The sequence below is a fragment of the Hyperoodon ampullatus genome, assembly GCF_949752795.1.
Source record: "Hyperoodon ampullatus genome assembly, chromosome: 10".
Taxonomy (NCBI): domain Eukaryota; kingdom Metazoa; phylum Chordata; class Mammalia; order Artiodactyla; family Ziphiidae; genus Hyperoodon; species Hyperoodon ampullatus.
In genome coordinates, this window is record NC_136923.1 from 85,331,120 (window position 1) to 85,354,620 (window position 23,501).

Here is a 23,501-nt window from a genome sequence, read left to right on the forward strand (position 1 = left end):
TCCCTACTTCACCCTAACCCCTAGTGTTCCATTTTCTAAAGCACCCCAGGAAAGTTGTTAACTTGCCATAGTTTGAGAAGCTCACTTTTTTCCAAGGAAATGTACTTGGACTTGGTCTTCTTTGAGTCCTCATCTATCTTCCCATGTTCTTCTACAGGTCATATGTCTTCCCCCTTGAGAGCACTCTGGACAGTCACAAGCTCTCTTCCATGTGACAGTCTTGCCCATGTTTGAACACAACTATCTTTTCTTCTCTAATCTTTTCTTCTTCAGGATTGACATTCCCAGTTCCTTCTACCATTCTACTGTGACACCATTGTGTGGTCCCTGACTGCCACCTCCCCCTGTCGACCCCAGGTCACTTCTCTGAGTTCTCCCTCCATCTAAGACCATCACAAAACATGCCCCACCCCTCAATCAAACAGACTGTAACACAGGAAGAGTGGATAAGTAAGCTGAACGGGGCTATCCCCTTTCTTAACGTAGGAAGTGTACTTTCATTAATGTGGTATAAATCAAACGGGCTTCTTTGGCAACTAAATCACACAGCAACTCACATCTCACTTGGTGGTGACCACTTAGGCTTTTCCAAACACACTGGGCTATAGAACCCAAGTGCAGAACTTAGAACCATTAGCAATAAATGCCATCTTTGGTTGCTTGCAACTTGTTACAACTGTTCTCAGTCCCAGCAAATAGCTTACTCGTGGAAAATTTTATCTTCCTCCACGTCTATTTCTTTATTCAATTCAAAAGAAATATACTCAACACCTTGCATTGAATGAGATACAGTCCTGAGTAAGATATACCCTTTGCCACCAAGCAACATAAAAATCTAGAAGTGGAAAGAAATATTCACAATTAACAATAACACAAGATATAAAGTTTGCATAATGTAATATCCACAAAGACAGGTACACTTTGTTCACTGCCAAAGCTCCATCTCCTATATATGCCTGCCATATCACAGACCCTTATAAGTGTTTATTCAATGACTAAATAAATGATAAAAAGTTCTAAAGGATTTCAGTCAAGAGAGGGAGCACATGTAGCTGATGCTGAAGGTAGCTTTTAGACTGGGTCCTGAAAGATTTCTACAAACTGAGAAAAGAGAAGGGAATTTTAAAAGCAAAGAATGAACATAAGCAATGGCATATCCAGACACTTGTGATTCCTATTTCCTGATTAGGAACAGAGGTACTTTATTGTGGGAGATCAGATTGGAATGCTGAGTTGAGGCAAGATAGTATAAGACTCAGGCACAGGCTAAGGAGTTCAAACACCGTGTACAAGGCATAGAGCATCTATTCCCCCAGCTTCTCCCACAATTGTGAAGATCTAAAAATTCCTTACCCCATAACACTCACCGTGACTCAGCTTCCCTGATACAAAGGAAAAGGGCTGTAAAAAGCACAAGGAGACATGGAAGATGTATAAACTAGTTCTTGCAGTGCTTGTAAAAGAAGACATAGGAGGGAGTTAGTAAAAAACTTTACAAGAGGACAGGCAATAGAAACGGAAAGAAAAGAATGGCTGTAAAAGACACCTTGAAGGTAAATGGGCAGTGAATAGTGACCTTGGATGAAGAAAGCAAACGAAGCATCCAAGATGACTCCAGGAGTCCTCGGTGAATGATGATGTCACTGAGAGAAACGGCAAAATTGGTTGTTCCAAGGGATGAGTTTGGTCTTAGTGACCGTGCTATCTCAGAGGGCCATCTGGATGAAGATGCTGAACAAGCAGCTGAAAAAAAGGATTTTCTGGAAAGAAACAGGGACTGAGGGGATAGATCCAGGAGTCATCCACAGATGAGAGAGTTAAAAATGGCAGAAGCAGATCAGATAGCACTAAGTACAAAACTCTGAAAAATGATTGCATTTGAAGGATAAAAGAGAAAGTTATGTAGAAAGGAGACAAAGAGCAGCAGAAAAATATTCAGAACAGCACACTGACGGATGAACCAAGAAGTGCGTCTTAAGAAAGACGAAACAGTCTATAATAATGATAATAATCGTGATAATAAAAATATAGCTACAAACAATGTTTACCAGTGAGGAGCCAAGTACTTTGCACGCATCACCTCACTGAATTGTCACAGCACCTTCTGAGTCATTTTCCCCATTTTTACAGATGAAATCAAGCCTTAAAGAGGTTAGTAAATGACTAACAACAGTTCCCACGGAGAGGGAATAGCAGAGCCTGTACTTAAATCCAGGTCATCTGACTTGAGAGCCCAAGTTCCTGACCACTACACATACGGACGGCCTCCTTTCATCAAAAGACGAAGAGGGAGAAAAGCCCTCTGACTCGGTGACCAGGTCCATTGAGAGCCATCTCGGCAGACAGATTGGGACAGAGGGCACATTCTGAAAGGTTGCAAAGTGAGTGGGTAGCAAAGAAGTCATGAGAGCAAGTATAAAAATCTGCACATGAAAGGAAGGAAAGAGAGTGTGCTAAGTAAATAGGTCTAGGCAATAAAATTGTTTTGTTTTTTCTTTTAAGGGTGAGAAGACTTAGCATAGGTTATCAATTCTGGGCCTGTCTTTGTAAATAAAGTTTTACTGGAACAGCCACACTCATTCATGAAGATATTGTCTATGGCTGCTTTTGCTCTACAACAGCACAGCTGAGTAGCTGTAACAGAGACCATACAGGCTGTAAAGCCTATTTACTGTTTGGTTTTTTATAGAAGAAGTTTGCTAACTCTTGATTAAGAGGGTTTATAAGATGGAAAAGAAGAGATCAAAAGCAGAGGTGGAATGTTGAGTCATGTGAAGGTCAGAGGTGGAGTGTCGTCATGTGAAGGTCTTTCCTAAACAAAGACTAGAGACAAAAACAAATATGTGAACAATTATGAGACTTCAATGTTTCACTGAAACATATTTTAATCCCTCAGTGTCACCCGGGAATGATGACTGGCTATGTGGTTGGCAGAAGTAGTCACAGAGGGTCTATTCTTTCTGTGTTCCTATTTCTGGAAACTTCAATAAGAAGTTTCAATAAGAAGGAGATAAATCTCTCCTAAGGTGACTGAAACAATTAAAGTCTGAAAACTGCTAATCATCATGTCCTAAGAAATCCCCAAAGCGAAAAGGTGGCAGTATACCTACTACATAATGACTCAAATAATTCAGAATGATGTCATCCATGCAGAATGAAACAACTGTATATGCCTCCTGTGTATAATTTCCTCTTGATTCAGAAGACGAAACTTACTTTTAAGAATTAGCATTAAAGGTTGTGGCAGTAAGTTTTTTGGATGAGCAAAACCTCTGTAAATGAGGAAAAAACTTAAAAGGATATTGTATTAAGAAAAGCCTGCATTATGGTAGCTCATAAAGGAACCCAAGGCAAAGGGTCAATGTAAGATTTTAGCACTCTCATTGCTTTTAATGTTAAACACTAAAACCAGGAAATAACAGTAAACCATAACGTACTAAAGGCTAATATTAGTCCCTTGCAGGAAAAAAGTTTAGATTTTTTAAGGCACTGTTAAGGTCAAAATAATGTTTTCCTTCTCAAAACTCCCTGTTACTTCACTAATATTCATAATTACTGTTTTTCTTTTTCTCAACACATATCGCTTTACTTTTTCTTATATAAATAATACATGCTTACTGTAAAGCATTCAAACAATACTGTGAAGTATAAGAGAATAAAAATCACCTAATCACAGCACCTGAGAGAACCATCATTAACATTTTGGTGAACACTCTTTCACAAATCTCTATGCATATCTACACAGTCATCCATATAATTTTACCTAAAGATTACACACAACTCATTTATTATGGACATCTTTCCTTCATTCTCTTTTAAGAAAAAGGAACAACAAAAAACTAAAATGACACTCCATCCCAAAGCAGTAAAATACATATTCTTTTCAAGAGCACATGGAACGTGCTCCAGGATAGATCACATGCTGGGCCACAAAACAATTCTCAATATATTTAAGAAGATTGAAATCATATCAAGCATCTTTTCTGACCAGTATAAGACTAGAAATCAACTACAAGAAAAAAAGTGCAAAATCACAAACATGTGGAGGCTAAACAATATGCAACTAAACAACCAATGGATCACTGAAGAAGTCAAAGAGGAAATCAAAAAACACCTGTAGACAAATGAAAATGGAAACACAATGATCCAAAATCTATGGGACGCAGCAAAAGCAGTTCTAAGAGGGACGTTTATAGCAATACAAGCCTATCCTGGGAAACAAGAACAATCTCAAATAAATAACATAACTTTGCACCTAAAGGAACTAGAAAAAGGAGAACAAACAAAACCAAAGTTAGTAGAAGGAAAGAAATCCTAAAGATCAGAGTGGAAATAAAAGAAATAGAGACTAAAAAAAAAAATAGAAAAGATTAATGAAACTAAGAGCCAGTTCTTTGAAAATATCAACAAAACTGATAAACCTTTAGCCAGACTAATCAAGAAAAAAGAGAGAGGGCTCAAATAAATAAATCAGAAATGAAAGAGAAGTTACAAGTGACATTACAGAAATACAAACGATAAGAGATTACTACAAACAAATATACACCAATAAAATGGACAACCTAGAATAAATAAATTCCTAGAAACATACAATCTCCCATGGCTAAATCAGTAAGAAATAAAAAATATGAACAGACCAATTACCAGTAATGAAATTAAATCGGTAATAAAAAAAAAAAAACCTCCCAACAAACAAAAGTCCAGGACCAGATGGCTTCACAGGTGAATTCTACCAAACACTGAGAGAACACTTAACACTTATCCTTCTCAAAGTATACCAAAAAATTGAAGAGGAGGAAACGCTTCCAAAGTCATTCTATGAGATGAGTGTTACCCTGATACCAAAACCAAAGACACAACAAAAAATTAAAATGACATCTGCCCAAGGTAAGAAAACAGAACAAACCATACAAAATGGTCTCAAATGACAAAACTTTCCCTACCAGTCAGTTCCTCTCAATCTGCTGAAATAAACATTTTTGAAAACCCTGTGTTTTAATTCTTTTGGTGGCTTCCATTTTAAATTTAAATAGTAGATTTACATCTGTATTTTTGATTTATGAATTATAGAATATAGATTATTCCATGAAACAAAAAGTAAAAATTTAGTATACTTATACTACCACTCACCTTTCTCCCTCTTCAACTCCTAATTTTAATTAGTTTCATTACTTTTACATTAAAATTTCCAACATGTACATTTTTTAGTGTAGCAATAATTAGGTGTTCCCTTCTTGTCTAAGTCAATATTAAAATTTTAAATCCACTAAAATGCAGGTACAGAATTATGATTATGGAATTCATAGAGAAAGAAATGTAATCCTGTATCTTTTAATTCTGCAGCTTAAAGCAGATTTTCCCAAAGTGGCAACTTTTTAAAGCTTTTTTTCAGCTCTTATAACTTCTATGATTTCATTTCTGGTTCAGTTTCTTATTTATACCTCGTACTGTATACTTTCTTATTTTTCTTTGTTGTGTTGGAGAATTTCCTCAAAAAGCCTTTTTTCATATGGAATATTGGGGGTAAAATTTCTGGGTCGATGTCCGAGTACAGTTTTAGCCTGTCCTTGCACCTGTTTGATAAAATGACTAGATATAGAATTCTTGGTCCAAAACAAATCCCCCTCTGAACCTCATTTGTTTCTAGTAATTGAGATTGATGCTAAGAATTGGTTCCAGTTCCCTTGTAAGATAGCCTGTTTATTCTGTCTGGAACTCTTTAAGATGTTTTTTCTTTATTCTCAGTGTTCTGATGAGGTGTGGGCCTTTACCCATTCATCCATATCAATTTCAGTAGGTCAACCCCAAGATTCATATGAAATGCTTTTCTATTATTTTCTCTTTTTTAACTTTTTCTATTATGTCTCTTTTTAAATTTCGAGGTTCCTATTAGAAGGCTATTGGTCACTTTTAATCTCTTCACGATTCTGACTTACTTTTCTCTCATATTTTTTATCTGTCTTTTTACTGCATGTTTTAAGATTTTCTCTTGTTTTCTACCAGAGAAACAGCTTAATTTGTGCCCTATTGGTTAATTTAATTTTATATTATAGTTTTCATATTTTCAACTGTTAAGCATTGTTTCTTATTCTCTGATTATTCTTTTTCATAGCAGCTCATTCCTATTTTATGGATATAATATTGTCTCAATTCCTTCTGAACTTACTAATTACAATATTTTTTTAAAGTCCTCCACCGCACTCTGAATTATCTGAGCTCAGTTCTCTGGTTTATCTTCTTCTTTCTTTGACATCCTATAGGTTTTCCTCAAATATCTTATGATCCTTGGTTTTGGTTAATATTTTTGGAGGAAAACATTCCATACTTTTTTTATTCTAAAGTTGGGTAGAGAGAAGAGGAATGAAGTAAAAAACAGTTTAGTTTCTCTTCAGCACTTGTGTTAATTAATATTCAACAAATTCTTAATTATTCAGAAGAATAATTCTTAACAAATTCTTAATTATTCAGAAGAATCTGGGAATTTGTTTCCTACTCATAGAAGTGAGAGGGAGAAGAAGAAAAAGAATAGGATGTCTCCAAAGTAGCAAATTTGATTACCCTCAGATTTTTATCAGCTGTAATCCAGGGTTCCTAATAGTTGTATATAAATCTAAGATACACCTTACTGACAATCTTAAAAGGCAGAAATCATCAACAATGAAAAGTACATATTTAGCATTTCTAAACTCTACTTAACATTTGTTGTCATTTTCAGAAACAGGTTCTTACTGCCCCATTGGGAATGATTCAAACAATAAAAATCCTCAGTCCCTGGCTCTTAAAAGGGTCAGTTCAGCATGTGTAAGAGGAGGAACTGTCACTGGGAGAAGACTGGCACCTTCTTACCTGCTGCGTGGTGCTGGTGACAATGCCCTGCTGTAGGCGGTAGGCCTGCTCTTGAAGGTATTTTCTAGTCTCGTGATTCCGGAGCAGATAGTTTTCTATCTGGAAATTAAGCACATGTCTCTCTCAAGAACACATTTTGACTCAGCAGAGAGTAAAGTCATAAGTGCAACAGCCAGCTGCTAAACTGAAGACCCAAGCAACTAATTCACACATCCTGCCAGGGCCTTGACCCCACAAAACGTATGAGATGGGGAACCTGGCTATTGTCGTGATGCATTATGGGTGTTTTTAGTTAGAAATTTCACTCGCAGGTAACCAGGGTAATTTTTATGTGACTCAGTAGTTGACAAAGATGAGCAAGTGTTTAATTGCCTGCAGGGTTAGAGACCCCTTTTAGTGACTTCTCATCACTTTCCTGTACACGATCGCAATCTTTTTCTCTCTCAAATTTTTAACCACTAAACAGTTCAGAAGCTAAATAAATACCCCTACAGTGTATGGATGGTCCTTTCTGAACCCCTTGGCCTTATCCACCAGCACTCAGAAAATTCTTTAAGGGAAAAAAGGAGAAAACAGGTACAAAATTGGAAGGATACAGGCTGGTACAACTCAAAACCATATAACAATTTCCTTAATCCATCAGGTTTACATGTTTTCTCAAAAACAGGAATGGTTTTAGCAAAATTACCAAAAATAAGAAAATGGATTTCTACAGAAAATGAGAAATCTTGAAGTTGCTTGACAATCTATATTTTTATACATAGACAATGTTTTACGAAAAATTCAAACATACAAATAATAACTAGATTGAAATAAAGTATTGAAGAAGAACAATATACAATGGATATATAATACATTGAAAAATGTAAACTATTGATTATAATACCTATTAATATGTTTTTTTAAAGAATGATTGAGATGATTAAGTATGCCATCTATTTTTTTTCAGTTGTTCTTTTTATTTGTTTTTATAATGCAAATTAACCATTTGGTTTCCAATTTGTCACTACAGTTCCCTGGTTAAGAATTTCTAGTAACTGTGAGGCTTTCAGGATTATTACATTTTCATTTTCATTTTGCATATGCTAAAATGACTACTACTTAATACCAATTAGGAACAATTAAAATACAGGCTATAATTATCATCATCCTTGGAAACCATAAAGCAGAACAAAATGTACCATTCTACTAAACATAAATGACGATATTATAAAAACAAAAAGATCCCTGAAATGAAGCATCATTAAAGTGACACATTAATACCATGACATTATATTACATTAATTTTCTCTTGCTGCTTCCCAAGAAGTCATCTCTTTCCAAGGTGACATTACCATCAAGGTAGAATGTCTTTGCTACAAAAAGATTCTGCCTGAAATATGACAGGCACACACTGCCACCCAGCTTTGGGTGATTTTGTTTTGTTCTTCTACATTTGGCCTCATTAAGCCCTGGCCATGGGCCAGTTCTGAGAGCAGCTTGTTTATTCAGGAGGCTCAGCTCACACACAGGCAGTGCACCCAAGGCTGGCCCACATGCTTCCAGACCTTCCCAGGTGCACCAACAGTGCTTCGCAGACTGAGCCTGGAGGGAATATTTTAGAAAAAAAAATAATATTCAAAGCTCATTTCTAAAAGCTAGTGCAAGAGAAAGGAAGAAAAACGATGCTTAAGTGTCTTTAATAATGGTGAAAGTTATTTGCTGAAAGTATTTGCATCTGGAAAGTTTACAAGGTAAACTTTCGTTCTGTGCACCATTAGAGACCAAGACAGAGAACCAGGACAGGACAGGGGCCTGACTCAGGTCAAAAGGAAGGAGGAAGAGCCAAAAGTGTCATTAATCACATTTGCCAGTACCCCTGGGCAGCAGTGACCTGGGAGACAGTCTATAGTCAGTCAGACATCTTCAGTCTCATTGCTGAAAATAGGAGCAGCACAGAAGGCAAAAAAATTCTGTGTTTTAATAAAGGAATCTTATATTTTAAAAAAATAAAGATTGAGTATAGAATCACAATATTGTTTTTCAGTAGAGTAAAATTAAAGAGCCATAATTCTTCCAGAGGACAGTTCTGTTAAAATGAAAACTTGAATATATAAGAGCATAGTTAAATACTATAGGGAAAAAAAACAATAAATATGAGCTTTAAAGTCACCAATTTTCATTTTAAAAAAACACAACTTTTATAATTAATATATCTGCATACTCTGCATTTGCTCTGTTTCTCCTTTTATCCTCCCCTCTTTTTCTGCCTTCTCTGGTTTTAAGTATTGTATATGATTGCACTTTTCTCTCCTTTCTTAGAATATTAAGTATACTTCTTTATAAATATTTTAGTGGTTTCCCTAGTGTCTGCAATGTACATCTACAATTCATCCAACTCCTCTTTCAAATAACACTGCAGTTGTCCCTTGAACAAACAGGTTTGAACTGCACAGGTCTGCTTATAAGTGGATATTTTTCAGTAGTAAATACTACAGCATACGTGGTTCATGGTTGGTTGAATCCATGGATGCAGACAAGAAGGGCCAACTATAAGGTATACTCAGATTAAGTCCCGTGCTGTCCACGGGTCAACTGTTTCACAAATAGTGCAGGCACAGGTACATTATAAGGGAGTATCACCAATTTCTCCCTTTCACCCCTTGTAACACTGTTGTCTTAGAAAGTATTTCTTCTTTATTTTTGAAGGAAAATATTGCTAGATACAGAATTCTAGGCTGCTGGGTTTTTTGGGGTTTTTTCCAACACTTTAAATAAATATTTCACTACTTTCTTCTTGCTTGCATGCTTTGTGACTCAAAGTCTGATAATTCTTACTTATTTCTCAATATGTAAGGTATATTTTTTCTCTGGCTTCTTTCAAGATTTTCTCTTTGTCTTTGGTTTTCTGCAGTTTGAATATGATATGCCTACACATCAATTTTTTTGTGTGGGGGGGTGGTATTTATCCTGCTTGGTGTTCTCTGAGATCCCTGGATCTGTGGTTTGGTGTCTGTCATTAATTTTGTAAAATTGTCAGTCATTATTACTTCAGACATTTCTTCTGTTCTTTTCTCTTTCTTCTCCTTCTGGTATTCCCGTTACCAGGATGTTCAATGTTTTGTAATTGTCCCATAGTTCCGGGATCTTCTGTTCTTTTTTCCCCCTATTCTTTTTCTCCTCTTTGCATTTCAGTCTGGGAAGTTTCTACTGACATATCTTCAAGCTCAATGATTCTTTCCTCATCTGTGTCCAGTCTACTGATGAGCTCATAAAAGGCATTTTTTTTGCTTGTTACAGCATTTCTGATCTCTAGCATTTCCTTTTGATTTTTTCTTAGAGCTCCTGTCTCTCTGTTTTTATTACCTATCTGTTCTTGCTTTTTTTTTTTTTTTTTTACTTTTTCCATTAGAGCCCTTAACATATTTGATCACAGTTATTTTAAATTACCTGTCTGATAATTCTAAAATCTGTGTCATATCTGAGTCTGGTTCTGATGTTTGCTTTGTCTCTTCATACTGTATTTTTTCTTGTCTTTTAGCTTGCCTTGTAATTTTTTGTTGAAAGCCAGATATGATATAGCTAGTAATAGGAACTGAGGTAATCAGTCTTTTAATGTGAGGCTTTTATGTTCATCTGGCTAGAAGCTGAGTTGTAAATGTCTGCTGTAACTTTATATGCCAGTTAATTTCTTCTATTGACCCTGTTTGTCTCCCCTGCTGTTTTGGGGTTTCCCTAGAAATGCCTCCTTAAATAAAGTGTCTTACAGCTTTGCTTAGTTGTAATTCAGTGTTATTATAAATGATATGTGATGTAAATATAATAGGGAGGGGAAGCATTTGATAATCTTATGATTAAATTTAGGCTTTTTTTTTTTTAAAAAACCAGGCCTGAGTCCCTGGACTGTGACCTTCAGAAGTGTTTCTTGGCCTTTTTTTTCCCCTCCCTTATGTGAAACAGGAAGGCTGGAAGGGGCTGCAGTGGTCTAATTGTCTTCTACTAGGTCAGATAAGGCTCTGGAAGAATAGTTTCTCTTGAGGGTAGGCCTTTGTTATGGAGAAGAGCATGCTCTGAGTGTATTTCAAAATGGTTACTTTTTCCCTTCCCCCTGCCAGAAACATGAGTGAATTATCCTCCTCCAATCTTCACTGTGATAACTTGGGTTCTTGTAACTAAAACCCATGCAAAGGTCAGGGCCTCCCTAAGACTAAACACCTAGGAGTATTTAGCTTCCTCTTTTTTTTTTTTTTTTTTTTTTTTAAGCTCTTAAACTAGTCCACATTAAGCCTCCAGCAATTCATCAATTACTGTTCAAGCGTTCCTCTGAGTTACCAGCTCCATTAGCTTCTGCCCCTGGTGAGCTGATCTCAGCTTTGATTCTCTGTGATTCTCTGTATTACCATCTCTCCAGTTTCCAGGGTGACAGTTTGCCTTGTAACCTCAATTCTCTGGCAGACCTAAGAAAAGTCACTGATTTTCTGTTTAAGATTTTCTTTTCTTGTTGTGAGGATGGGAATGATGACTTCCAAACTCTTTACATGTCTAATCTGAAACCAGAAACCTTGTTTCTGTAGAATGTCTTTTGTTATAAGCTGACTAATATCCTTTAGGAAAGTGTAAAGATATCGAACATTTGTATATTGCTTTACCCTCTACAAACTGCTTTTCACATATACCACCTCATTTGATCCTCATGGACACCTTAGTCAAATTACTTAATCACTGTGTCCTTCAGTTTTCTTATCTGTAAAATTAGCATATAATAGAACCTACCTCATGGGTTTATTTTAAAGATGACAGATGTTAATTTATGTAAATCATTTAAAATAGTGTCAGGCACCCAGTATAAACTATATGCTAAGTGTCAGCTAAATACAGTTACTGTGTAGCTTTATTTTTTATGCAGATGAAGAAACTAAAGTTCAGAAAAATTAAATACATACTGAACTTACAATGCTGGGAAGAGTTTGATTTAGTCATATCTTCTGAATCCAAACCTTAGATGGTTTCTTTTGCTACACCACAGCTTCCTCTCCCCTCCACTCCCAACCTTACTCCCTTTAATTCATTGAATGTCTAAATAACATCCATGCATGCATGCCAGGTACTGCACTAGCTTCTGAGAATAAAACAAGATGAAAAATATAGGCTCTGCCTTCAAAGAGCTCACAGTCGCTGGGAGAAAAAAAAAAAAATAGAGGCAGGTAACTTAAAACAATGCCACAAGGCCAGTGACAGAGAGAACCACAGGAAATTGTGAGAAGACCACCTACCTAGCAGGGAAAAGGGACTCCGAGAAGTCTTCCTGGATGAACTGACCCTTGATTTCAATCTCAACAGATATGCACAGTAGTGGGGAAAGCATGAGTATCATCTAGATTTGAGCAGTGATTCTCAAATGTTACAATTATCAGGACAACTCAGAAAAACACAGATGGCTAAATACCACCCCAGTTTCTGAGACCCAAGAATTTGCATTTCTAACAAGTTCCCTGAGGTACAGCAAAACAAAGACTAAGGGTTGGTAAGAGATGAAATTGGCGGTGAATAGGAGGCAGATCCTGGGCAGAAATTCATCATAAATTAAGGAGATTAGGCTTTATCCTAAAAGCCACCAGGAGGAATGGACTGAACGTTTTAGTCTGATCAACTTCACCGTGAAGGAAGATGGCTATTTTTGACTGCAGCATGGAAAACAGACAAGAGGATGTAATCATCCTGGTGAGAGAGGATGAGGTTTGAATAAAGACATCTGTTATAGGAATAGAGGGAAGGAGAGTTAATGAAGAGATTTATGCGCTAGAATCAGTAAACTTGGTGACTGATTGGCTACAGAAGATATAGAGGGAAAAAAGTCAAGCTTAGGAGATTGGACAGAGGGTGGTACCACCAGATGAAAGAACAAAGAGGGAAGAAAGATTCAGAAGATTTCCCAAATAACACCATAATAAAGGTGGAGCAGGCTTCCTCAGATGGGAAATATTTGAGCACATCTAGAAGTAGAGAGAAAGGTAGCCATAACCATAGAACGAGAAGGATGAAGATATGGAAGAGCGAGGGAATGACTCACAGGGCAAGTTTCCAGCACAGGGCAGAGATGTTGGGGTCAAAGGCACTGAAGATGGCTGGGCTTTGAAGGGGAAGGTACCCATCATCCTCTGGGGTTGCCAGAAAGGAGGTGGGCATGGGTATGGATTCAGACACATTTATAGACAAAGGTGGTAAAGCGAGATCTCAGTAATGCCCTAAATTTCTCGATGAAGAAGGAAGGGGAGGCTCTCGCTGTTGAGGATGAAGGAGATGAAGGTTGTGCTGGCTGTCATTCACTTGTACACATTCTCCAATGGACGAAGAGGGAGTTATCCACGCCTAAGTCTGGCATGTTGATGCTGTAAGTATGTTATTTTACTCCACTTAAATTTCATGACAAGTTTTAGTCTATATTTTATTCCTTCCCCAGTCATGCATTATGCCATTCACGATCATAAGAATACAAGCTAATGTGAAAAAAGCTTTGTAAAATACAAAGCAATGTTCATATGTTCAGAATGTATTATTCACACAATTCCACTCGAATGTGAATTTATTATAATTAAGTTACTGATCCTTCAATACCTTCTGCAGAGCCTCTTCTGTTTTTTCAGGGTTTGTTTTTAAGGCTTGAGAAGCATCATACATAGGAATTGGCATAAATCTCAACGTGTAGTTCCTAGAAAAAGGAGAAAATGGTATGTTTATTTGAAAATAACTTCCTATTATCTGAATTCAGCACCCTTTTTTAAAATCGGAAAAGAGAGTTGCCAGAGTGTCTTGGAAAATTGTAAACTACCAGACCATCTTAGGCCCCTCGACTGCAGGTCAGCCTTCTTTCCTACCACCTGTGCGACACCACAAGTGACCTCGTCAATTCACGCTGTCTACAAAACCTACACAACTTGAAGGAATCTGGTTTTGTTGTTTTGCTTTCAGTTTTCAATTACAGTAAGGACAGGATTTTCAAATTGGAACTGGAGAGATGGTCTGAGATAAAGGCTAGGAAAAAAGTCCAGCATCAACTTGCTACTTGGATTTTAGTCACCAACAGATCTGAAGGTAACTTGATTACCACAGTGACAACGTGACAGACAGACCCAGAACGGTAGAGGAAAAACCCAAAATAGAACCAAAACATTTGCTCGCCAAGCCAAGGATGTGAGCATCCACAAAAACAATCTGTTCAGGCCCTGGACTTCTTTAAATAACCAAGTCCAAGACCAGTGACTGTCTTTAGAAAACCTTCCTGCTGGCTCAACAACCTGACCTCTGCAGGTCCTGGCAGTTGGCACCCCAAATCAGCCCAAGTGCCCCAGGCTCTAGACACCAAGTAAAGCAACTGTGGAACTCTGGGTCTATTTAATACCTCACATGGATCCGCACTCTGGCCTGTGTTCCTGAACTTGCTACAAAGTGCTATGTGTCTGGATGAACACTCACACCTGCTCCCCTACCACAAACTCTAGACCTGGAGATGCCTCCTCTCTCCCAACCAAAATGCATCTGTTTCTACAACAAGACACTCAGGAAGGATGACCTTGTGGGCCACGTGTTGGCAACTGGTACCTAGGCATCCCACAGCTGGCTTGTTTCAGGTCTCTAAACACCAAGCAGAACTCATGGTGTAACTCTTATGGATAGTCAAATGGCTTCTACTGGAAGAATAAATTAACAACTAATTCCTAAAATAGGTACTAATAATGAAGAAATAATAAAGAAAATAAACAGTCATTTTAATAAAAGCAGCCAATCTGGATGGTTACCTAATGGGGGAAAAAAAAAACTGTTCTTCATCCAGTCCAACTGACAAGATGGCTTAAAGTAAAATAATCAGCAAAGACAAGGCTGTTATTTCTATAACTTTAATTTTTACCTTAGCTTTGTTTGAGCAAAACTGCTTTTGTTTGACTTAAGAGGAACCAGCCAACTGAAACTAAGAGATAATACGTCTCTTTTTGCAGCCTTGAAGATTTTCTTTTCCCTCATCCACTTTTCATCATGCTTCAGACCAGCGTGGTTTATTTAAACCAAATGTGATTTCACACCATTGGCATCTTGTAGCACAGAGTACATAACAGACTGTGATCGGGGAGTTCTACTTTCATGTGGAGTGTTGGGGCTGCATCCTCTTGGCTTCTCACAAAGACCTGCCTGGGCTGGCAGTCTGCAACATCATTAGAGTGGCAGCTGTGCTGTTAGCACCCAAATGCAGCAATCTGTAAATATATGTTTCCATTCAAAGGTTTTGTGTGCAATAGGTGTAATTACAGGAGGTTCTGCAGTCACAGAAGTCTCCCAGGAGAGGTGGCCATGATGGCTGATGGTATAAGCTGCCTTATCCATGTTTAGTGATGGCCGGTGGTGGCAGCAACTTTGACTTCCTGGCTAAAGGAGAACCACAGGATTTAGAACTGAAGCCACTTAGAGATAATTTACTGTGATTTCTCACTTTATAAAAGAAAAATTCATCAATGAGGTGAAATGATCATAGGCTCAAGATCATAGGCTTATTGGTGACAGAGCTGGGGACGGAATGGAGGGCTCCTAATTCCAGGTCTCGGCTTTTATCCAGGTCACCATGTTGGGCATGACAGCTCCACCTGAGGGGCCGTGCATGGAGGAAAACACAAAATAATGAGCACCCCCTCCCCCTCCTAAAAGGCCCAACTTCTATGCTACTGGCCCCTAATTTCCCTCCTACATTTTGTAACCTCTCGTTTTTAATGCTATAAATCTGCTTTGATCGTTTCCACCATTCGAATACAATATGAGGATTGAAAAGCTCAGAGAGAACCAGATTTCTAGCATTTTTTTCAGCCACATTTGTATTCTTCTTTCCTCATTTAGTTTACTGGGAAAGTAAATTTGACAATAAATAATAGTTGCAGACTTTAGTTACGAAGGTAATAAAAAAAAAAGGCTTTTACAGAAATGAGACCAGTGAGACCTGGCCTTGCCATTTCATCAATTTCATTTTTATTTTCTGGACCTCAGCTTTCTTCTCACCACTGGATTCAGAGTTGTCATCCTGGGCAAAGAAAGTGAGATCCAGTGGAAGGAGATTTAAAACCACAAGGAGAAAGAAGCAAGGTGACCGCTGTGTAGCACCCTCCACCCCACCCCCCTGCAACCATGATCTTGTGTGTTCTGTGGAATAAGCATCTCTGCTCTCATTTTATAGATGAAGAAACTCACACCAGAGGAAAGTCAACGTCTTCCCAGGTCCCATGGCTGGTTAGCAGGAGACTAATCAGACCCAGATCTTCTGATTCCCAATCTACTGCTACTTGTATTACCCCACATAGACACAAACACCATTGGTTCTTTCCTATTTTTCTAGAAAGAAGTCCTAAGTAAAACTTACTTTTCCATAGCAACAGCTATATCTTGAAAGCCTTGGGCAGTAATGTTGTTCTTGTCCCATATAACAGTCCTGTTTGGAAACCAAATCACATAAATCATCAGAGACTTAAGAATGGAGGAAATGATTCTCCCATTGCAGATAAATCTCTTATAGGCAACACTGTCTAGGTATTTTAGTACAATGAGCAAGCAAAGCAAATATTCAGCTTTGTTTCAAACAAAGCAAGGATGAGCATTTCCCCCAACATTAGATTCCAAAGCCATTCTCTGCTCAAGTACTATGAAAAAAACCATACTTAAAAGCAACAGCACACACATTAACTTACCATTAAGTCACCTAATGCTTTGCTTGCCAGAAAGCCCTAAAACCTGATCCCCCTGATATTCTCCCAACATATTCTCCAAACAGCATTCTAGTATTCAAGTCTGAGGCTGAAGCTATTTATACAAGAGGCTAAACAGTCTCATGTCCAACATAAAGAATTCCAGCTACTGAGACTTTTTTCTATTCTAAACAACTAGAGGGACAAAGTGGTCATATTTTCTGACATTTCATCATTGCCCTGATGTGATATGATCAGCAATCCCAGCAACTGAGTTCACTCTGCTGATAAACCTCAGTTACTCTAGGAGGTGGTTTACTTTTTAAATAAAAAATCTATTTTGGAAGAAAAGTATTACTTTCCCTTCAGAATGTGAATACTTCAGAAGTATTTTAGGATTTGTCAATTCACCTGACACACGAAATGGCTTTTATTTGTCTGAACGCTCCCAGGCTCACAACCTCTAATTGCTTTCTCTTCCTAACCTCAACGACCTTCTTCACGTACACACTGACCTTCAAAGAAACTGCTGCAGATTTTGGCTTTTGCCTTCAGTTTAGACAGAAGGTGCAGGCTCTGCCTTACACTGGGAAGCAAGGGAAACAGCCAGAAAAAGCCCTTGAGGAGCAGTGTGAATTATTAACTCTTCCTTCACCAGACTGCTGGGCTAGGTAGCAACTGGATCTCTCTGAACGATGGATGGTAACATGGTTACCAGATAACTAGTCCCTAAGAGAAGTGGTTACTGCATAGCTCATCCTTAAGAAAAGCCATGCTTGGGAAGCACTACGGATGAAAACCACTGAACAGAAGAGCTAGCATCCAGTACAAACTTGCCTTTGACACAGTAGACTTCATGGATCCCTTGGGTTTTAGGTCTTTATGTCGCAGGGGTGGGAAGGGAAGATAAGACGCTGGGCTCACAACCAAGTACAGGGAAGCCCCTCGTGTTATTCCTCCAGTCTTCCCAGCTCTGCCCCCAAACCCCTCCTCTGCTGCCCCCTGCCTTTCCCGACACATCAGTCAGCTGCCAATGCTGCTGTGAAATGGGAAACTGCAATGGTTCTCAGCCGGGTTTACCTCATAGTGGAAATCTTTAAGACAGCAGTCTGAAGGAATGACTGTGTCTAAATTTGGGAACACCCTCCTCCATAGTTTGAAAAAAGACTTGAAGCTGTCGCTTCTGCTCCCCAGCTGGTCGCCTGGGAAACTCAGGCCTCACGCGAACACAGCCGGCCCCCCAGTGGTTGCTGGGTCAGACCCTCTTCCACACCTTCCTTTGAACCAGCATCCACTCCTCGGGGCCGAGGGCCCGGCCTGCGTACCTGAGCTTGGTGTTGATCTGCAGCGCTTTGGCCAGCATCTTTGCCCCCATGTCCCCCATGCCATTCCCACTGATGTCCACTGTGGTCAGGGAGGTGTTGCTTCCCAGGGCATTGATGATGATGGTGACCTCGTTCTTGAGTTTCGAGTCAGCCAGGGACAAGGACTGCAGAGGCTGTGGAGGGAACACCAGGCAGCGCTCACACAGTGTTGTCAGAGCTGCTGCCGCTCGCTGGGACCCACTTCATGGAGAACCATCAGGGGAGGGACCCACCGCACAAACACAAAGTGCCTCATTTGGAAACTTCTGGCCAAAAGACACTGATGAATAGGACCTGAAGGTTCTGGACCCTTGGAGTCAAACATGAAGAGCTTGTATCTTAATGCTGAATATCAGCCACCTCTCGTCTAAGGGAAGCTGTGGAAAGATACCCAGAGTGGCAGATGCCAGCTCTTCTGAAATGGAGGATGGGAAGAAAGAAATAAAAATTCTACACAGAAATGTCTGCACTTCAGTATGGCAATACTATCCCTTGACCCATTTTATTTCTATGCAAGGTCAAAGGACGTCTTAAAATTCTAGTAGAGGAATACTAGTACTAAATTACTAGAAGTAGTAAGTGCAAAATAAAACCCAGCCAAGATCAATAATAACTGACATTTATTGAACACTTAACCACTATTTAAGCTTTTTACATATATTTACTCATTTAATCCTCCCAGTAATCTAATACTTAGGTATTATTATATTAGGTATTGTTATCCCTACTTTTCAAGTAAGAAACAAAAAGGTTAAGTGATTCAACCAAGGTCACACAGAAAGTAGCTGAACAGGAACCAAACAGACTGATTACAGATTTTGTGTTTTCAACTCCTACACAACATTGCCCTTATTGGCTTATCCTAGATCTTTTTAATACTCACTCTTAGCTTTGTCTTATAAGATCCAATCAAAAGACACACTTACAATTAAAGAAAAAAAGTCAAATGTGTGTGACCTTTTCATTACTGTAAGCTCTGTGATGAACCCAAGCCAATCCACTCACTGTCTATTTAAACCAGAGACAAAGCCCTCTGCCTGGAGGCATGTTTTGTTTGGCCTACAGAGTATCTGACCAAAAAAAAAAAAAAAAAAAAAAGAATGGGCTCCCTACTTACACCCAGCTCACACTTGTTTATGTCACCTTCCTAGCCCTGTGGGTATTTAAATTGCAATCCCTGATTACAGCCATAACTGAATTAATGAGGTGGTGCGAATTCCAGGACTTAAGCCAAGGTTGCTCTAAAAGTCAGAACTAAGACTCCTCCGGGGAATTTGGATGTCTTCTGGGTTGCCTGGGGTGGTCTACACTGGCCCAGCCATATTCAACAATTGTATATGCTTACTCCATAAGCAGTTTGGACATTACAGGGAGATGGATGCTGGAAGCAGCTTCTAGGATCATCTATGACCAGGTTCCATGGTGGCCCGTGGGACTGGGGTTCTTGAGATGTGCCTAGGTGGTCTGTAGGATCCCCGCACAAATCGTGGGGTATATTCGTGTCCACTTAACCACTGAACATGGACTTCTAATAGAACACCTGTTCCAGGCACATCTGCCAAAAGGCTCAGGAGGCAGAATGAGAGTGTTGACAGTTTCAAGACTCGTATGTCCACAAACTGGCATTGTGCATTTGGTTCTAGTTTTCCCGAGTGATTGTCCAAATTTGACCATGTTTTCTAAACGTAATACATCTATGGTAAAATCAAAAGGTAATATTATATAAATTAGAATCAAATTTTTTAAGGTTAAATGGCATAGTAAGTGCTAAGTCAATGAAAACCTCAGCCCAAAGGCCTGCATAATCTTAGACTCAGGCAGGTTTAGGGAGGGAGCTTCAATTTTCTTAAGCGTCTACGTTCCAGTAGATAGAAAAAAAACTAAACGAAAAATGCTTCAGACTCAGGAAACTTCATGTTTTAAATGAAAACATAAGCAATGCTGCTTTAATAAAAAGCTGTAATCGCATCTCCCATCATTTCAATAAGCTCTGTTCAACGCCTACAAAAATGACACATAACGGCTTCTTCCTAATACTGGAAAACTGCCAAGTCTCCAAGCTGGAGAGCACCAATTCCAGTACTATATTCAAACCCTAATACACCCCAGTTAACACTTAAAAGTAATAGGTAGAGCCATTAATGCGAACAGAACAGCCGAAATTGCATGCATATTCATAAGGTCATCCCTTCTTGATTTACTGCACTTCCAGGTGACATTACTATTTGAAATCTTACTATTCCTGTTCATAGCTGAACATGCCTAATCTGACAATCTGTCTCCTTGCTACAGGGACTCCCAGGACAAACACATACTGTTGCATTGTTCACAACACAGGTTTGTATGTAATACTTCAGAACAAGAGTCCCTGTCATTTTGGCCCCTCAATGTTACCGTCCCTCGAATCTGGGAGCAGCAGCCTGGCAACCACTGTCTAAAGCTGAAGGCGACACGGGAGCCCGTGTGTCTAGGTTGTCCAAGTGAACATATTGTGCAATATCGGGAGAATAAAGTATTCCACACGCTGTCTAAGAATAAGCTCTACAGACACAAGGTCAGAATGTAAAAAGTAAAGAGTCTACTTTTTATATGTAGAAACCTTTAAAGAAATAAAACCAAAAAATGAGCCCAATGGTGCCCAGTTATGGGTGGAATTTTTATAGTCACAAGACTGAACTCCTACTCATTTTAAATAGTTTTGCACATTACTGATTCAGAAGTAGAAAAAAAATAAAAAGAATGTAATTACTTATTGAAAAAGCCACCTACTTTTCTGTGATATGAACATAAAAGGCTTTTCACTGTATGTTATTAGCAGCAACTTTTCAAATTTATAAGAGTTCACATTTTTGTAGCAGACTTTACCGTCTGCGAATATGTTTTTAGGTGTACTTTAAATAGCAAGATTATCTTTGAGTAAGAGACTTTGAAAATTATAGGAACAGAGTTTGAAGACCCTCGTGTAATAAGCAAAACATGAAATTAAGAAATATATTTTTCATAACATATAAATTTTCCTGAAATATGTGCTAAGGAACAAATATTTGGGAATGATTATTAAATATGATTCTGCAGGGTTTCCCTGGTGGCACAGTGGTTGAGAGTCCGCCTGCCGATGCAGGGGACACGGGTTCATGCCCCGGTCCGGGAAGATCCCACATGCCGCAGAGAGGCTGGGCCCATGAGCCATGGCTGCTGAGCCTGCGCGTCCGGAGCCTGTGCTCCGCAACGGGAGAGGCCACAACAGTGAGAGGCCCGCGTAGCCCAAAAAAAAAAAAATGATTCTGCAATACTGCCTTCCCCAACCTTTTAAAACTGGGCCAGTACTAGGAAATCAAAATCTCAAATACAGCAGGGTGGTATAAAGTCAAATTAAATATGTAAAACAAACTGCATGAATTCTGAAAAGTGTAAATTACATTCTAATTATGCCTCTAACTTTAATAACCCAGTATAAGAGTAACAAAATATGGGGTTTATTAGCAAATGAGGACAAAGAGAAGTGTCTGAATTCATTAAATAATAATGAGCTTTATTTCTAGTCCACAGGTTGGAAATTATATCCACACAATGAAGAGGCAGGACAACAGAATTTTCTCCTGCCCTCCAGGTCAGAGCTCCACAAAGAGATGTGGGCAAGGGTAAGCAAGGAAAAGTACCAGTCTCCATCTCTCCTGACCGCATGGCTTTCTCCAAAAATTTAGCTTACAGTTATAGAATTTGCTATAACCCTATATGAATTCAAAATGGGAAATGATACTTTTTTTTTAAAGATTTTTTTTTGATGTGGACCATTTTTAAAGTCTTTATTGAATATGTTACAATATTGCTTCTGTTTTATGTTTCGGTTTTTTGGCCGCGAGGCATGTGGGATCTTAGTTCCCCCACCAGGGATTGAACCTGCACCCCCTGCGCTGGAAGGCAATGTCTTAACCACTGGACTGCCAAGGAAGTCCCGAAATGATACTTTTTTTAAATGTGACATATCTCACATGATTAATACAGGAAATCACTCTTATGACCTACAAAAGTAGCTATCACCAAACATGAATAATATGAATCTTCATTATACAAATTGATTTGGATTTTAGGAACCATAAAAGCTCTTTGGTGGCTGAATAGGACTAAGATAGGAAAGGGACAAAATCTTAAAGAGCATCAGTAAAATATAAGATGTGATGCACCAGGTTTCAATGAAAGGAATTAACGGTAGAGTGCTTCTCACTTTGTCCATAAAATATCTTCCTTTATCCTAATGCATTTCTAAGGGCAGCCAAATAGGATACTATTTGAAATTAAATTTCTTTACCCTGAACCGAGTCTTAGCCAGGAACAACTAAAGGAAATAAAAATAGAAGAAGGATTATTAGAGCTCTAGACACAATTTAAGATGGGGGACAACTCTCTTATTAGTTTCTTGTAATTCTGCATAATTACTAGATGAAATTCAAATTAGCAACATGGTATTTCTCAACATGATAGAAGGTTATAAAGTCAACTAGAGAGTAAAAATTCAGATTAGTGTATTAGCTGAAGCTAGGAAGTAGTAAGGCTTATTAAAAGATGGGCCTAGGAGTCAATGTATACGTCTTTTCATCTATTAGTTACAATCTTCCTTTAATTAGTGATAAGCTGAATAAAGTGAAGAGTAGGTAAATTTTAAGTACACTCTAAAACTGTACTAAAGCATAAATATTTATTGTACTTAAAAACAGTAACAATAGAAAATGTATACAGAGATAAAATTATCTGAAAGCATATCTGCATTAACCCAGCAGACATAATTAGTAAGAACAGCAAGAAACGGCAGATTTTAGGCAAGACTTAAAAATAATACTCACTGATTCTTCATCTTGAATCATCTGTACTAAGTTGTCCAACACAGGTGTCAGATTTCTAAAGAGATTTTAAAGATGTGGACAGTGGAATCAAATCAAAAGCTTTCAGGAGGCTGGTTATTTTCATCATTGTCATATAAAAAAATGCAAAACTCTTACTTGGATTTCATATTATTAAAATTTTTGCCTAACGCCAGGTGTTGTATGGATCTGTTTTTACTGAGCCACACTATTAAGGTAGATAGGTCAGATTCTAAACCTGGAAAGAATCAGAGTAAATGGAGAATCAACACACATGTGGATAAATAAATTCGCAGGTGCAGCACAATTCAACAAAGGTGCAAGGCAGTGGATGACTTTCTGTACTGTCCTGAGATGCTAATCCTTTTTCCCCCAACCCCCCACCAATGGAACTCTTTGTCCGTTTTTTATGTCCTCTTATTTCACAGGGATAAACTCATTCTCCACAAAGACTTATCTAAATCTCTTATGCAATCAGTGGCTAAATAAAGTCAACAAGGAATGGGGAGGCATGACAGCAGAAAATGTCATCTCTCCCCATCCCTTTGTGAAAGAAGATTCTGACATACTGTTCACTGGGAGGTAACTGCAGTTAAAGTTGTCTATGCAAATTCATACTGCATTCTTGTCTATGCAAGTTCATACGCACATGCTACTACCACTTATTACCACTAAGCATGCAAAAGGTTGAACTCAGATCTTTATCAATGTATTGATGACAACTTTTTGTTTTT

At 38.4% G+C, this 23,501-nt stretch overlaps 1 protein-coding gene across 5 annotated transcripts in view; it reads right to left on the reverse strand.

The window, feature by feature from the left end:
• The window catches only part of CARMIL1 (capping protein regulator and myosin 1 linker 1), a gene marked incomplete at both ends in the record, with an annotated part of 315,364 nt that overhangs the window by 81,112 nt on the left and 210,751 nt on the right, over window positions 1-23,501 (reverse strand). For all 5 annotated transcript variants that reach the window (XM_079713631.1, XM_079713629.1, XM_079713628.1 and 2 more), the window contains 6 exons: window positions 6,847-6,945; window positions 13,441-13,534; window positions 16,223-16,291; window positions 17,870-18,042; window positions 22,750-22,804; window positions 22,906-23,005. In XM_079713631.1, the coding sequence (XP_079569757.1) occupies window positions 6,847-6,945; window positions 13,441-13,534; window positions 16,223-16,291; window positions 17,870-18,042; window positions 22,750-22,804; window positions 22,906-23,005 (590 nt within the window). The remainder of the gene's footprint in view (window positions 1-6,846; window positions 6,946-13,440; window positions 13,535-16,222; window positions 16,292-17,869; window positions 18,043-22,749; window positions 22,805-22,905; window positions 23,006-23,501) is intronic.